Genomic DNA, 13,971 nt, shown 5'->3' on the forward strand with positions numbered 1-13,971 from the left:
GGATATGGGGCAAAAGGAACTCTCACGCATTATCGGTATGAGTGCAAATTGGTACAACCCCTTGGGAAAAGTTTGGCATAATCAAAAAAGCTTGAACATTCACAATTCCACTTCTAGGTATATACTCAACATTTATGTGTGCAGATATTCACAAAAACAAGCAAAAGAATGTTCATAGTAGCATTAGCCACAAAAGTCCACCTGTAGTAGAGTGTATAAATAAATCATGGTGTATTTACACAGTAGTATAGCAAGGAAAATAAATGAAACACAACGACACAGATTTAATAAAAATAATGTTGACAAAGAATGCAGTCAGAAAATAATCCAAACTCTATTATCTCATTAAATAAGGTTCAAAAACAGAGAAAATTAACTTTACTGTGATAGGATAGTGGTTTCCTTTGGGAAGCAGGAAGGTGAGGAAATTAGGAGGGGTCATAGTGGGAATTTTGGTGTGCCAGAGACATTCTACTTTTTAATCTGATGGCAGATAAACGACTGTAGACTTTATGATAATTCACTTAGCTCTACATTTCTATTTTTAACATTTTTCTGTAGGTATACATCTAGAAACATTATAAAATAATCATTAAAGTCATAAACTCTGTTCTGCAAGTCTCTGTATAAAAAAATAATGCATGAGAAAAATTCTAAACTTTCTTAGGAGTGTCTTGCTTAATGAATTACAGCTTATTTAGAAGGGCCACCAACTGGAGTTCGACAATTTACTTGAAATTCTCAGATTTTTTTTGCTGAATTGGGAACTGTTTGCTTTAAGGACATTCAACTGGGTATTTCTGGCACATCCTAAATACTTTAGTAATGCATGTATATTGATCATGTTTAATTAAACAGAAATTGGATAAAAGAATGAAAATCTTTCCTTTATTGAGATTTCTACTTGAATCACTGGTTTAACTTCAATAATTAGAAAATGACTATATAATATTTGCTTTATTAAATATTTTTGAGAGAACTTTTTTCCTTTTTTTTGGTGAGGAGGATTGTCCCTGAGCTAACATCTGTGCTAGTCTCCCCCTATTTTGTATGTGAGATGCCACCACATTATGGCCTGAAGAGTGGTGTATAGGTCTGCACCTGGCATTTGAACCCATGAACCTCGGGTCACCAAAACAGAGCACGCAAACTTAACCCACTATACCACTGGCCCCGCCCCAAGGATTTTTAAACTTCACCTTTTAAGTGATTATAAATTGTCTATCTAAAACAGCTTTAAAAGTTAAGTGCAGTAAAAATTTCTTAAACTATGCCCAAAGCTTATATAGAAGGCCAATATCTTTCCAGGTTTCAATCAAAAGCATTTCAAAAACTAGTCTTAGGTTTGCACTTATTTTAAAAATACACTTTCAGTATTTCCTGAAATTCAACCATAAATCCCTAATGAGTTGTATAGAACTAGATCACACATTAGGGAGAACTCTATTGACTATAATAAAAACATTCGTCATTTAAACATTTAAAGCAGAAATGAAATACCATGCAGTCTTACATCTAGGTAACAGCAAGCTGAGGAGGGAGAGACTCCCTCTTGCATTGTTTCTCTTTTAATCTGACCTCCTTTCTCTTTCTGAGAAAGCCTTATTCACGCATGTTTTCAGTTTGGCTTAAAGCTACAGATTGAGGGTGTCAAAGAATAATCTCAGTATTCACTTTATAAACTCTTCTGTTAAAAAATATAGTCCTGGATCAAGAAAGAATATTGGTAATAGATCAAGGATTTTCTAAGAAATCCAGAAGATTTAAATAGTGAATGATATACAATGGGCCTAATGAAAATTTTCTTTCTCTTCTCTGTTTGACTTTCTAGGAGAATCTGTATTTGGGATTTGGGCATTTTGCAGGAATTCTGAGCACATGGTTATGAACAAACGAATTAATTCAAAATATATTTATTGAATGCCTGATATACATGAGAGTATAATAATAATATATGACAGTTAATAAAGGAAGGATACTGTCAGTGTGTGATTCGAAGCTTTCTAAAGCAAAAAGATAATTGGCAGAGACACTCAAGGAAGGCCAAGCAGAGAGGTATTGGTGTTTCCACTGTCCATTGATGAATGTACTGGATTTGGATAATAAAAAGAGGAAGAAAACATATCAAATGGAGGCTATAAAAGGAGCAAAAGTCTTTAGACAAAATGCAGGAGTGAATGATTGGTGGAGAAAAAAAGTTAAATGCAGCAACTAAAACCAAGGCTTTGTGTTGGGGACGCTTGTGGGCTAAACTGAAGAGGAGAGGTTGGAGCTAGACTTGGATCCAAGCTGAAGGAGCCTGGATTCCGTGCTGCAGGCAAAGGGAAGTCATCACAGGGTTTGGAGCTGGGTAACAACTCAGTGAAAATGGTGCTGCATGGCTACTAATCCGGCAGCAAAGTGCAGTATGGATTGGAAGACAGAGGTACATTTCTTGCCAGTGAGGATTTCTGGGTGTTGGAATAAGCACTTCTAGGTCCCTGGATTAGAATTCCACTCCCAATGTCAGTCTTTAGAAACTTGCATAAAAACATTGTGCATCAAGAACACACATTAATAAGGAATGTAAAGGAGGGAGTGACAGGCCCACATGGGAGAGATTGTTGCCATGCCAACTATTTACACATTTTGTAAGAACCCTTATAATGTTAATATTTAAAAGCATGGAAAATGATCATTTAAAATAAAGCCAAAAAAAGCTAGTCTTTTAAACCTTTGTCAAAAAATATATCAGGGGTTCCTATTTGTCAGGAACCTGGGATTAATCTTTGTCCTTTCTAGCTTTACTATGTAAATCTGGTCAAATCTTTATCATCACTGGGCTTCAGTTTTCCTGTACTTTAACTTGGGCTAATTTATTTGTTAACCACCAATCTCTAAGGGACATTAACAAAAAAGTTTAAAACAAGGTGCTACAAACTATAATGTAGCATGCCATTAGAGTTATAAGTTAAGTTACAGTAATGTGGACCTGCTTTGTTTTGAGTATAAAGAGGTTGAAATATTTTTTACAAAATCTATTTGCTGAATCATGGTAAGAACTGAATAATTATTTGTTGATGAACTAAGACAGTCCTTCTTTGTTATCTTTAAAACACACTTATGTACACAGCTCTTCTTTCTGGGCAAAGTTATACTTAATTTCCTCCCCAGGTACAAAGAGATTTTATGGGGATTTTTCTTTTAACGCATAATATTTCAGTACATTAGACATTTGAATATATAATGTCATTAATTTATAAAGCATCTCTTTTGCAGAAACGATCCATTTGATTAGAGTTGAATACATACCTAGTAATGATGATCAGATTTCCTGTCTCAATTCAATAATCATTCAGTTTTCAAATTATTGGGTGAACGAGGCACTGAGATATGTATTAGGGATACAAATATGAACCCAAACAATCTCTACTCTTACAAAACCCTCAGACAAGCAACTAGGAGTCAGTCATGACCAATAGTCCAGGAGAATAATGTCATAGATTTTCTAACATACAAAGCTCTGGTCAGCCACCACAGTATCTATTCCTCAAAATATGCCTCATTGCTGGTCCCACACATTTTAATTAATGAGAGCTAATCAGTGCTTACTATGGGCCAGGCACTATTCTAGGCTCTTTATTTACTTTATTAACTCGTGTAATCATCTCAACACCCCTACCAAATATATATTATTAATATCCCTGGTTTTTCAGAGAGGTTAAATAACTTACCCTGGGTCACACTCCTAGCAAATTTCTATTAGGACTTAAGCTCTGATGGTCTGGCTCCAGAGTCTGTGTTTTCAAAGCCTGTACATACTGTCTCTTGAATATAGCTAAGCAGGTTCTCTTACCGTGGCTTAATTCCCGCTAAATACCTCTCTAAGTAAGAGATCAAAGACACCGTCTGGGGAACACTGCTGAAACCATGAAGGCCCAGTGAGAAATCCCATAGGATTAGAGGCTCCTTGTTCTCCTCTCTGACCCAAGGGCCATTTTGCATCCTAAATGCCTCACTCACCTCCCAAGAGTCCCAACCTGCCTCCAGCCATTGTCCTGCAGACTCCAGTGTGACAGCTCTGTGTTCACACCCTGCTGGATGGAATCACATTGAATCTTCAACATGTACTCTGTTTGCCTGGTCCAAATAAACCTCTGAAGTGTTTTCTCTTTCCTAATCCCTTTTTTGAGTTTTTTCCCAGGCTAGAGACTCCTTCAATCCAGTTTACTGATTGAAATCTTATTAATTCAGAATACGTGTGGAAAGAAAAATAAATTAGTATAATATTTAGTTTTAAAATAATTTTTAAACAGTGTGGCTTATAAAGTTTCTACATAAATAGATGAATTAGAATAATTTTAAAGTGCAAGCAATTTGGAAGATGGAGGTTTATAGCTGACTGATCTGGAGCCCCTGGCTACACTCTGCCAATGCAGAAACTTGGTAAGCACTGGAAAGAAGAAATGATATTGCATTCTGATGGCCTGGTGGCTCTAAGCATAGTTTAAATATTTTCCCCATACCTGTAGTGTATATTTTCTCTGGATGTGTTTGGGCTATGTTCTACCATATGCACACTTAAAAGAAAGACAAAGACTGCACCCGGAAAAAAGTGCCTCTGAGTGGTTTTCAGCTAGAGGATTCAGGAAGGCCATTCTAAGTGACTGCAGTTTTCTGTGGAAGCACTGCACCCTCCACAAACACCTCATCAGGCTTTCTGGTGAGGCTGGATGAAAATGCACTAAAAGATCCTCATGGCAGCAGCCCACTGGCCATAACTGCAATTTCGAAACAAAGGAAGCCACAGGCAGGATTATTCCACAGAGAGAACGCTACCCCTGTGTTCTGAGTAGACCTTTTGCTCCTAACACTTGGAGCATGAAACAGTTTGATCCCGGTTTTAAAAGCAATAACTCACTTTATTCAATGCATCACAGGGCAATTTTCTTGGTTGTGGAAGCTATTCCTTAATGATAAGCCTATGTCCCTGTTAGCTTTCACTGCCCACCTGAGGTGAGCACCTCAGGGCAACCTCTCCAGAGACTGCAGGGACATTTTCAGGACATCTTGCAACAGAGGATAAAGTGGCACTGCATAAAAATGGTCCTTAAACATTTGGGCTTTTGTCCATTGGCTCTTAGAGGCTGGGGTGAAGAAGAGGGAAGATGGCACTTGACTCATTGTTCACTTGCTCAGTGTCTACTGTTACATGCCTGGGATGTGTCAGGCATTCCACAAGGTGGGGAGGGGGAGGGGCTAAATCATGAGGGGAACATGTGCCTCCTAAAGGTGATGCATTCTTAAGGATACAGGCACAGCAGAGCTAGATGGCACTCAGTGCAGTACCGTGGGAACACAGAGCAGCCACTTAACCCAGGCTGGGGAGGCAGTGTGTGAGCAGAGCAGGGCCTAAAAGCCTTCCCAGAGGAAGCAGCATCTAGATTAATCTAAAGAAATAGTAGGAGGTAGCCAGGCAAAGGGAGGCAGGTGGCTGTGTGTCATTGGCATTTAAGCCAGAGGCAATAGGCAGAGAAAGGAGGCCTTCAGGCTTCATGAATGCCAGCACAGGACTGGGGCTAATCTCTACACACTCGTTGTTGTTTCAGCTCTATCAACAGGAAAAAGCTGAGGTGGGAGGTCCCTTCATTTAGCATTTTCTACCCAGAATTTGTGGTCTTTGTAATAGCTTACCGTTTACAAAGCACTTCATCTATTATCTCAATTATAATATGCAGCATTCAGTAAGTATACAGAGGAAGCACTACACATTGTAAAATACACATGGTTGTAATTTAATAAAAGCTCAGCCAGGGCAGACAGGAAAGCTAAAGATACCTTCTCAGTCTCTGGACAGTTGAAACAAAGATGACAATGAAACCCAGGTTGGGGCAACCTTAACCAGATAATATTAGAAACAGATGACGGTGTCTGAAGAGGCATCGCTAACTGCAGGTGACCCAAGTTCCTGGACCACCAAGGCTGACTGCTAGCCCAGAAGTGGGGAGAAGGCCTCTTACTTCCAAGAAAACAGCACTCACCACCTCAGGTCTTCCTCCCTGCCCTGCCTTCCTGCCTCAAGGCCATCAGTGGTCTCCTGCCTGCCCAGATGAGAGTTGTTTATGTTACCAAACATCAGTTAGTTAAATTCGCCCTGAGTCTTTTAACTTCTCAATAACCAGTCCCATAGTACATCTCTTTGTCAGGTGATCCTTTCTACTCATCAAAGCTGACTGATCTCCTTTAGGTACAGGAAAAAGGGGTGGCTAAGATTATGAATTATTTATAATGGTGCTTCTTCACATGACCCAGTACTGTAAGTCAGTTGCAGGATATTTCATAAGAAGACCATCACAGCCCAGGCAGCCAGTGTCCCTCCAGGTAGCATAAGTGGATGCAGAACTCACCTGTGGCAAAAACGACATTCCTTGAAACCAGACGATGCTCCACAATGGAGAACTGTGGGAGCTCAATCCTCTCCACTCCTGTGACAGCCTTATCACCACCACGCCAGTAAAATTCAATGTCATCTGTGGTGTAGCCATCTGCCAGGAGAAAGAAGCAGGGACATGGCGGAAATGAAACACCATCATTGTCTACATGCAAAGCTAAAGAAACTGTCACAGATAAAACAGAAGTAACAGCTTGCCCATGTTAACAGCTTGCCAAGACTATTTGAAATACAATCTTGCACCACCTAGCAACGTTTCGGTCAACAATGAATGGCACATATGATGGTCTCATAAGATTACTATGATACAACCTAGGTGTGCAGTAGACTATACCATCGAGATCTGTGTACATATACTCTACGATGTTCGCATAATGATGAAATCGCCTAAGGATGCATTTCTCAGAACATATCCGTGTTGTTAAGTGACTCATGACTGTAGATTTGTTTGATGTGCTCATCTAAGAAGAGGTGTCAGCAAAGAACTAACTTTTGAATATTCTTCTGTTACCTCTGCTGTTTGATTTGGACCAGGCTGGCGTTGGAAAGCAGGGAAACTGGGGAGGCTGAGTGCTCTGACCAGAGCTGTTTGCAAAGCCTAACTGTAGAGCTGGCCTGGACATTGCACAGAAACAAATTTAAAACATATGTTAACAGCACTGAATAAGATGGCTGTAAGAAAAAATGAGAACTCAAGTATGGAGAATTCTAGAAAGGCAACGCCTCTCACAAGCTATTGAAAAGTTAAAACACTGAGGGTGAATTTAACCAAATGATGTTTAATAACATCAGACGCTCTCAGAGCAAAAGTAGTGTTCTTGGCTTTTTTGGATGGTTGTATCAGGTGTTCCTGGCCGTGAGGTTTGCAATCCTTAGAAATGCCTTTTCTTGGGACACTCTTGGCCCTTAGAGATTTGTGCAATGGTCTCATTACAAAGAGGATTAGTTGGATTTTAGTTGGATTTTAACTCCAAACCCAGCTCTTAGCACATTGCTCATGATCACTTGGTAATCAGTCAATGCTTCTTGACAGTGAGTAAATAGGAGTAAAGTCTGATGTTACTTGCAGCACCCAGGAGTTTTCTAAAGGATTAGGTCTAAGGATTAGGTCAAGCTTATCAGAAAGGTCAATTAAAACTCACACGTAGAGAAAAATACCGTATCAATATAATGGACTTTTTGATTTGAACATACAATACAACCAAAGGCAGATACTCAATATTTGACATTAGACAAGCAATTAGACCAAAGCTATGGGGACAACTGCTCTCCAAGACTAATGCCATCTCCCTAGCCCCATCTACTGTCCTCTCACCCTGGATCACAGTGGTTATACCTCTGTCTCCTCCCTTCCCTCTGACTTCCTTGCATTCCATTCTCACCTGGCAGCCATGATGATTGTTAATAAAACATACATCTTATCAAGACCACTCCTCTGCTTAAAACCCTCAAATGTTTCCCAATGCAATCAGCAAAACAAGTCCAATCTCCTTACCAGGACCCCAAGAATCTACAGGTTTGGCCCCTGTGTGCACTATAAGTATGCCCACGCCCTCTCCCTCCCTTGCTCAGCCCACACCCACTTGCCTTTGGACTGTAGCTCAGACCAGCATGCTGTGCCCAGGGCTTGTGTGCCCTCTGAGGGGACATACTTCCAGAATTTTGCATGCCTCACTCTTCCCTACATTTGCATCTTGACTTAAATAAAATCTTTCACACAAACAATTGGGAGAGTCCCTTCTTCCACTCAAATATTTTAACCATGGATTCTCCGAGGCAGGGAGGGGCCTCACACACTCTGAGGAAATCTCTTTTACAACAGACTTCCCACGCATCCCCCATCTTGGTTCAAGCATCACAGTAACAGAATCTTGGTTCAACGCACTCACTACATGTTTAGACTGCTTCTTTACTTAGATTCCAAATTTGCCTTCCTGAAACTTTCATCAACTCATTGGGAGTTGTGCCCTCCAGCCACACAGAATCCATTTAACTTCCTAGGATAGGCCTTCAGCTACTGGGGAATCATCATCTTTCCCCTGAGCCTTTTGTGCTCCATGCTAAATATCCCCAGACAATTCCATTATGCAGCACTTGACATGAATTCATGTCCCTCATCTTCTGAAAGCTCAGCTCTCAGAAAACATGACAGTGATGTAGCGTAGAAGTGAGGGACACAGTAGGGCCCGCTCCGTCTGGGACCTGGACACTGACCTACCACCAGTGCAACTTCCCAATATGTTTATTCACAAAGACAGTCACTTCTCACCACAAATGCATCAAGTGACATTGCAAAGTTAGTCATTTGCATCCCCAAAGAATTTCAATATAAATACTGACAGGCCCAAATCCAATTGAGACTAATTATAAGCCTATCTATGATAGGTCAGGATAAGTAACAACAACAGCACTGGATATGTCAGGAGATGTAGTTTAGGTAGTAGGCAGGACATTAGTTTGTTAGATGATATAGATGCAGCTCTTGTCCCTCACACAGAGGCACTCAACACTGAATTGTCAATAAGGCATCTAACTACTCTTCAAATTGAAGAAAATTGCCAAGATGTAGAAATAGCTCGCTTGTAAAGCTGAGTTCCTGATGGGAAATGAATTTTACTCCAACTGCCAGGGTCCCAGGAGTACTGCCACTCAGGAGTGATGAAGCACACTGTAAGAAAATTGCATCTCAGGGTTTGCTCTCTTCTCATCAAATGGACTGATTTGTTTTCTTATATTTCAGCACAGCAAACAGACTCTCTTAATCAGATTAGAATGGAGAACTCTTCTATACTGAGTCTCAACCTCTGTCACTCTCTCTCTGTCTCTCTTTCTCTCTCTCTGTCTCTCTGCCATGACAGTGAAATTAGCAGAGTGGAGGTTTAGACCTCCAATCTTTAAGATAGTTAAAAACTATGTCAAGAAAATTGCATATGTCTTGGAAAAGATGCCAAATAATGACAAGATGGCCTAAAACACAAAGTGAGTGAAAAAGAAATACAGGTACACACAGCTTTCAATTTCCAGAGTGCAGTTCTGCTCGTCCAAGGGATATCTCCTCAGGTCCATCATGCACGCTGCAGTTGTGGTGATTCTGAAACAAACAGCAAGGGAAGATATTAAAGGCGGGATGAGACATGCAGCAGGAAAATCGCCTCTACATAAACGATGAGTAACCCTCATGGAGGACCCCTCCTCAAAGTATACCTGACTAAACATATTTCATGATAGACACTCAATGAATAGGTTTTTAGTATACTGTAGACTAGCTTTATTAAGAAAAGCAACACAAAACTTTAAATCCTACGAAATTATTCACGGAGTCTTGTTGACTTTGGATAATCAAGAGCAGAGAAAGAGGTTTTTAAGGAAGCTTTTATCTGCCATTTTTGTTCTGCCTCCTTGTCTAGTGGCTCTCTAACCTTTATAACACAGAGAAAACTTGGGTATGGCAACAATGCTGATTAAATTGAGACTGAATTTCTCTGACTTTCCATGTGAAATGTTCAAGTAGCTACAGATTCACAGGCTACACTTGGGAACTCTGAGCTAAGTTTCTGCTTGATCATATTTTATTATAGTCAACCGTTGGGCTGTGTCCTAACACTCCAGAGCTTTTCACCATGAGATATCTATCTTTTCAAAGAAAATATTTGACTTTTATGTTATTGATTATTAATCAAAGCGAGTGGGTTAGCTTCCCTTCAGGTCAATCCCAGCCATGAAAAGAATTGATATCATGGCCTAAGGACAGTTAAGTCTCTGTCAGGCAATGGTTAAACCAATTGTACATTGAAAGACAACATTTCCAGAAATGTCAAGTTCATTTCCTACTGTCTACAGCCTCATTTTAGAGAAATCAATCTACCCAAAGCCTCTGTTGAAAATGCAAATTTAGCCACCACGTTTTAAATTTTCTCTTCTAGAATCCTACCGCTTCCCCACCACTGGGGTGGGTCCCTGATTCATGGACAGTCATCCATTAGTTGATCAAGAATCTATGATGCGGCCTGAGTTAAAAGGCAGAATGGAGCTGAAGGGATTCTCTTCCATGGAAATGAATTAAAGACAAGAATGCAACTGAACTTGCGAGTTCATGATTTAGAGGCATGTGATGCCATTTTCAAATTGGAGAGTAAGGCATGAGAAAGCATAATAGAAATAGAGGAATGCAGAGAGAGGATGATTGAGGAGATAGTGGTTACTGTGGCTGGGCCACAGTGCACGGTCTTTTAGGGTATGTACTACACACCTCAGGGAGCAGCATTCTCATAGCTTATGTGGAAGTTGTGCAACTGGCTGCCCTGGCCAAGCCCATTCAATGGTGGATCATAAGAATGAAGAAGTAAGAATCCTTTCTCCTGAAATCTATAGAGTTATCCTGAATTCCCAACTACTTTCCAGGTTCCACCTTTCTTTAAGCCCAGTATTTAGCTTTCTCTGGATAGCCTTCTACATGAATATTCACAATAAACCTTCTACTATTTCAGGCAATGTAAGCAAGTTCTGCTCCTATTATCAGACCCTAAACAAAACACTAGTAATACACCAGGCATGTGCTGGTTCTGTTGGGCTTGTCTCATTTACCCTAATTGCAGGTGTTAAGGGAATAATGGAGTAAAGTATGTCCTTCGATAGCATCTGGTTAAGCAGTAGGTTAAAGAAAGTTTTACATTTCAGTGGCTGAGAAGAGCAGAGAGGGAAAATGTCAACATTTTTGGCAATCGTGGGTCAATGCTAAATTTTTCTCTATAAATAGTATGCAAGTGACAGGCGGGCATATGCTAGAAGACCCATACCAATGGTGAAAGTGTGTTTTTTCTAAATGTCATAGCACTTTCAATTATCATTCCAAGGTGTGGATTACATTCTGTAATCCAAAGTCAACACATAGCTCTTTGGTGTATTTTTCCACAGCATCTGACTTTCTAGCCAACTGAAGAACCAGCCTCACACTTTTAAATTCTGGCATGTTTTATGGCAGATTTACAACCCAACATCCATAGAAGACGACTACAAGACAAAATTAGAATAATGTTCTGCTAAAATTACAAATTTTTATGAAGAAGAGAAAAAGATCTCTTCTGGAAATGTTCAAATATTTTAAATTTTCCCACATATTTGGTGCGTATTCACTTGAACAGAGTCAACAATTAGTATACTATTTTTTGTTTGTTTTCCTTATTCGTTGCCCAATGATCCCTGAAACACATGTGCACGCACACAAACACAAACATGTCCACACTATTTGGGGACATTATGTACAGTATTGCATGAGAATTATTGGAAGGGGAACATGAAGTTAGACAAATTGGTGAGAGTATCTCCAGTGCAGCTGTTGTCCTGTCTTCTCATTTTGACATAATACTAGCCATAAAATGAAGCCCTTTTCCTATTTATTTGAGGAATAAGGTAAAAACATCTATTCACTACTCTTTTTCCTATGGAAGAAATGCACAGAAAACTTTCTCAAGGTAGAAAGTAAGACATGACAGCCTACTCATGCTGTGAAATGTAAGCACAGGGATGACACAACAGAAGAAGGAAAGTGTACGTGTGCTGCTGGACAGAAAACCAAGGACAGGGAAGGGGGGCAAAGAAATCAAGAAAGGGGCAACCTGCCAGAACCCCTCCCTAAGCCAAAAAACCTTCATTCAAGTTGACGGAACTTGTAACAAGCTTGAGGAGTGGACTATCTGAGTGAATTGACCAAATTTTGTATCCCTGGGACTTTGCAGAAGCCATATGAGGGAATTTCACAGTCCACAGAACTGAGAGCTCAAGCCTAGTTAATACAGATCGACCAAGGACAGGGAAGCCACAATGACATCTGAGCTCCGTTTGCATAATCCCCAACACTCACACACACCTTTCCATACTTTTCCCTAATAAATCTTATTTGTTCCGAGAGGAGAACTTAACCAACATCTACCTCCACTTCCACAGCCTCTGTAATCTGAGAATTCCAAAACTGTTTCTAAGGAATAGTGGTGAAGTCAATGAGAAATATGACTGGGTGAGGATTTCTGCAGTATTACTCTTCAGCAGATTACTGTTTTTTTGGTTGGTGTTTCTTTTTTGTTTTTTTGTTTGAGAGAGAGCAGTGCTTAGAGTCTCTATGGCTGCAACGTATGCTTCTGATAGAAAAGCAGAGAAAGATGGCGGCCAAGTGACAAAAAAGTTATCTGCATTTAATTTGTCCTTACTTTACAAAATAGTCACACTTTGAGGGTGCTAAAAGTAGAAAGTAAAAAAAAACCAAAATTGATGGAGAAGTGGAGAAGCAAGAGACAGAGGACTGGACAAGGCTATAGGAAAGGATACTGACTTACTATCTTTGTGCCCAGGACAGCATGCGATCCCACCGGTACTTCATGTAACATTGGTTGGGTTTGCTTTGTGCCCAGCTCTGTGCTCAGCACTTGAATACTTGTATATTTAATCTCACAACAACAACAACCGCACCACTAAAGTCTTAGTATTATTCCCAGTTTGAAGATGAGCAAACCAAGGCTTGGAAAGAATAAGTAGGTTGTGGACACATTTACAATGCTACTGGAAGGCAGATGCGGCATTCAGACCAAGGCAGCCTGAATCCTATACTCAACTACCTCCTTGACACCTCTTCTGCCTTAAAGTATGAAATATATTCAACTTTTAAAAGCTTACTCAGGGAATGAGGTATGACACAGGTTCTTGTTTTGAAAGAGGAGCAAGTAGGGTAGAGAAATTTGTTTTTTGTAGATATACATGTATCTTACACACACACGTATATATACACACAGAGAGATCATATATATACATCATTTTCATTATATATATAAGTTGGAAATATAATATAAAAGGGAGAAAATAAATATTCTACATGCTACACGTGCAGTAACAGTAGTGATATTTAACCCATTGTGGAATAGAGTTTAGTAGATAGTCCTGCTTTTATAAGTGAAACATTCCTAAAGATATGTTTAATAGTCAAAAGTATGAAAACTCAAGGAATAAACTTGAAGTTTATAAAGGAAGCATTAAATGCTACAGAGCAAGTTTAAAATCCTATAATGACATACCTGCTATCTCTGGATACTGTCTGTGAACTATCCCTGTGTGTCCTTTGCCTGCACAGCTGAGTAAAGGAGCCTGAGTCAGGGAGGCCCGTGGCTTTCAGCATGTTGAAGGGTTTTAACTTTGTCTCAATATATTAACCTTTTGAGATGTACTTTTATGTCAGCACTTCCAGTTTTAAATTTCCACCAATTACAAAGAAGAAGAGCAGATGCAAATTCTTCACGTTATTGCACAAATACAGATTTCTCTACAGATGACCTGGAGAAGCTACTGTAGAAATGTCGCTGTTAGCTGATCAGGAACACATTTACTAGCACGAACATTTGCCTGAAATGTCCATCTGTCGGTCGAGGTATGAAACTACTCCTTGTCAGTGTTGCTGGGAAAGGTGGACTATGGGCAGAGTCTTGGATCCATGCTTACAGTGAATCATTATGGCAACACACACACTCTCTTTTTCCACTTGTAAAAATCTTTTAGAT

General features: G+C 39.8%; 1 protein-coding gene across 2 annotated transcripts in view; it reads right to left on the minus strand.

Moving 5' to 3' along the window:
* GABRB3 (gamma-aminobutyric acid type A receptor subunit beta3) overlaps positions 1-13,971 on the minus strand; it is a 221,778-nt gene that overhangs the window by 29,123 nt on the left and 178,684 nt on the right. For both annotated transcript variants that reach the window (XM_014851376.3, XM_014851375.3), the window contains exons 5-6: positions 9,439-9,521; positions 6,387-6,524 (exon numbers count right to left, since the gene is read on the minus strand). In XM_014851376.3, the coding sequence (XP_014706862.1) occupies positions 6,387-6,524; positions 9,439-9,521 (221 nt within the window). The remainder of the gene's footprint in view (positions 1-6,386; positions 6,525-9,438; positions 9,522-13,971) is intronic.

This window comes from Equus asinus, chromosome 2, assembly GCF_041296235.1.
Source record: "Equus asinus isolate D_3611 breed Donkey chromosome 2, EquAss-T2T_v2, whole genome shotgun sequence".
In the NCBI taxonomy this organism is placed as follows: domain Eukaryota; kingdom Metazoa; phylum Chordata; class Mammalia; order Perissodactyla; family Equidae; genus Equus; species Equus asinus.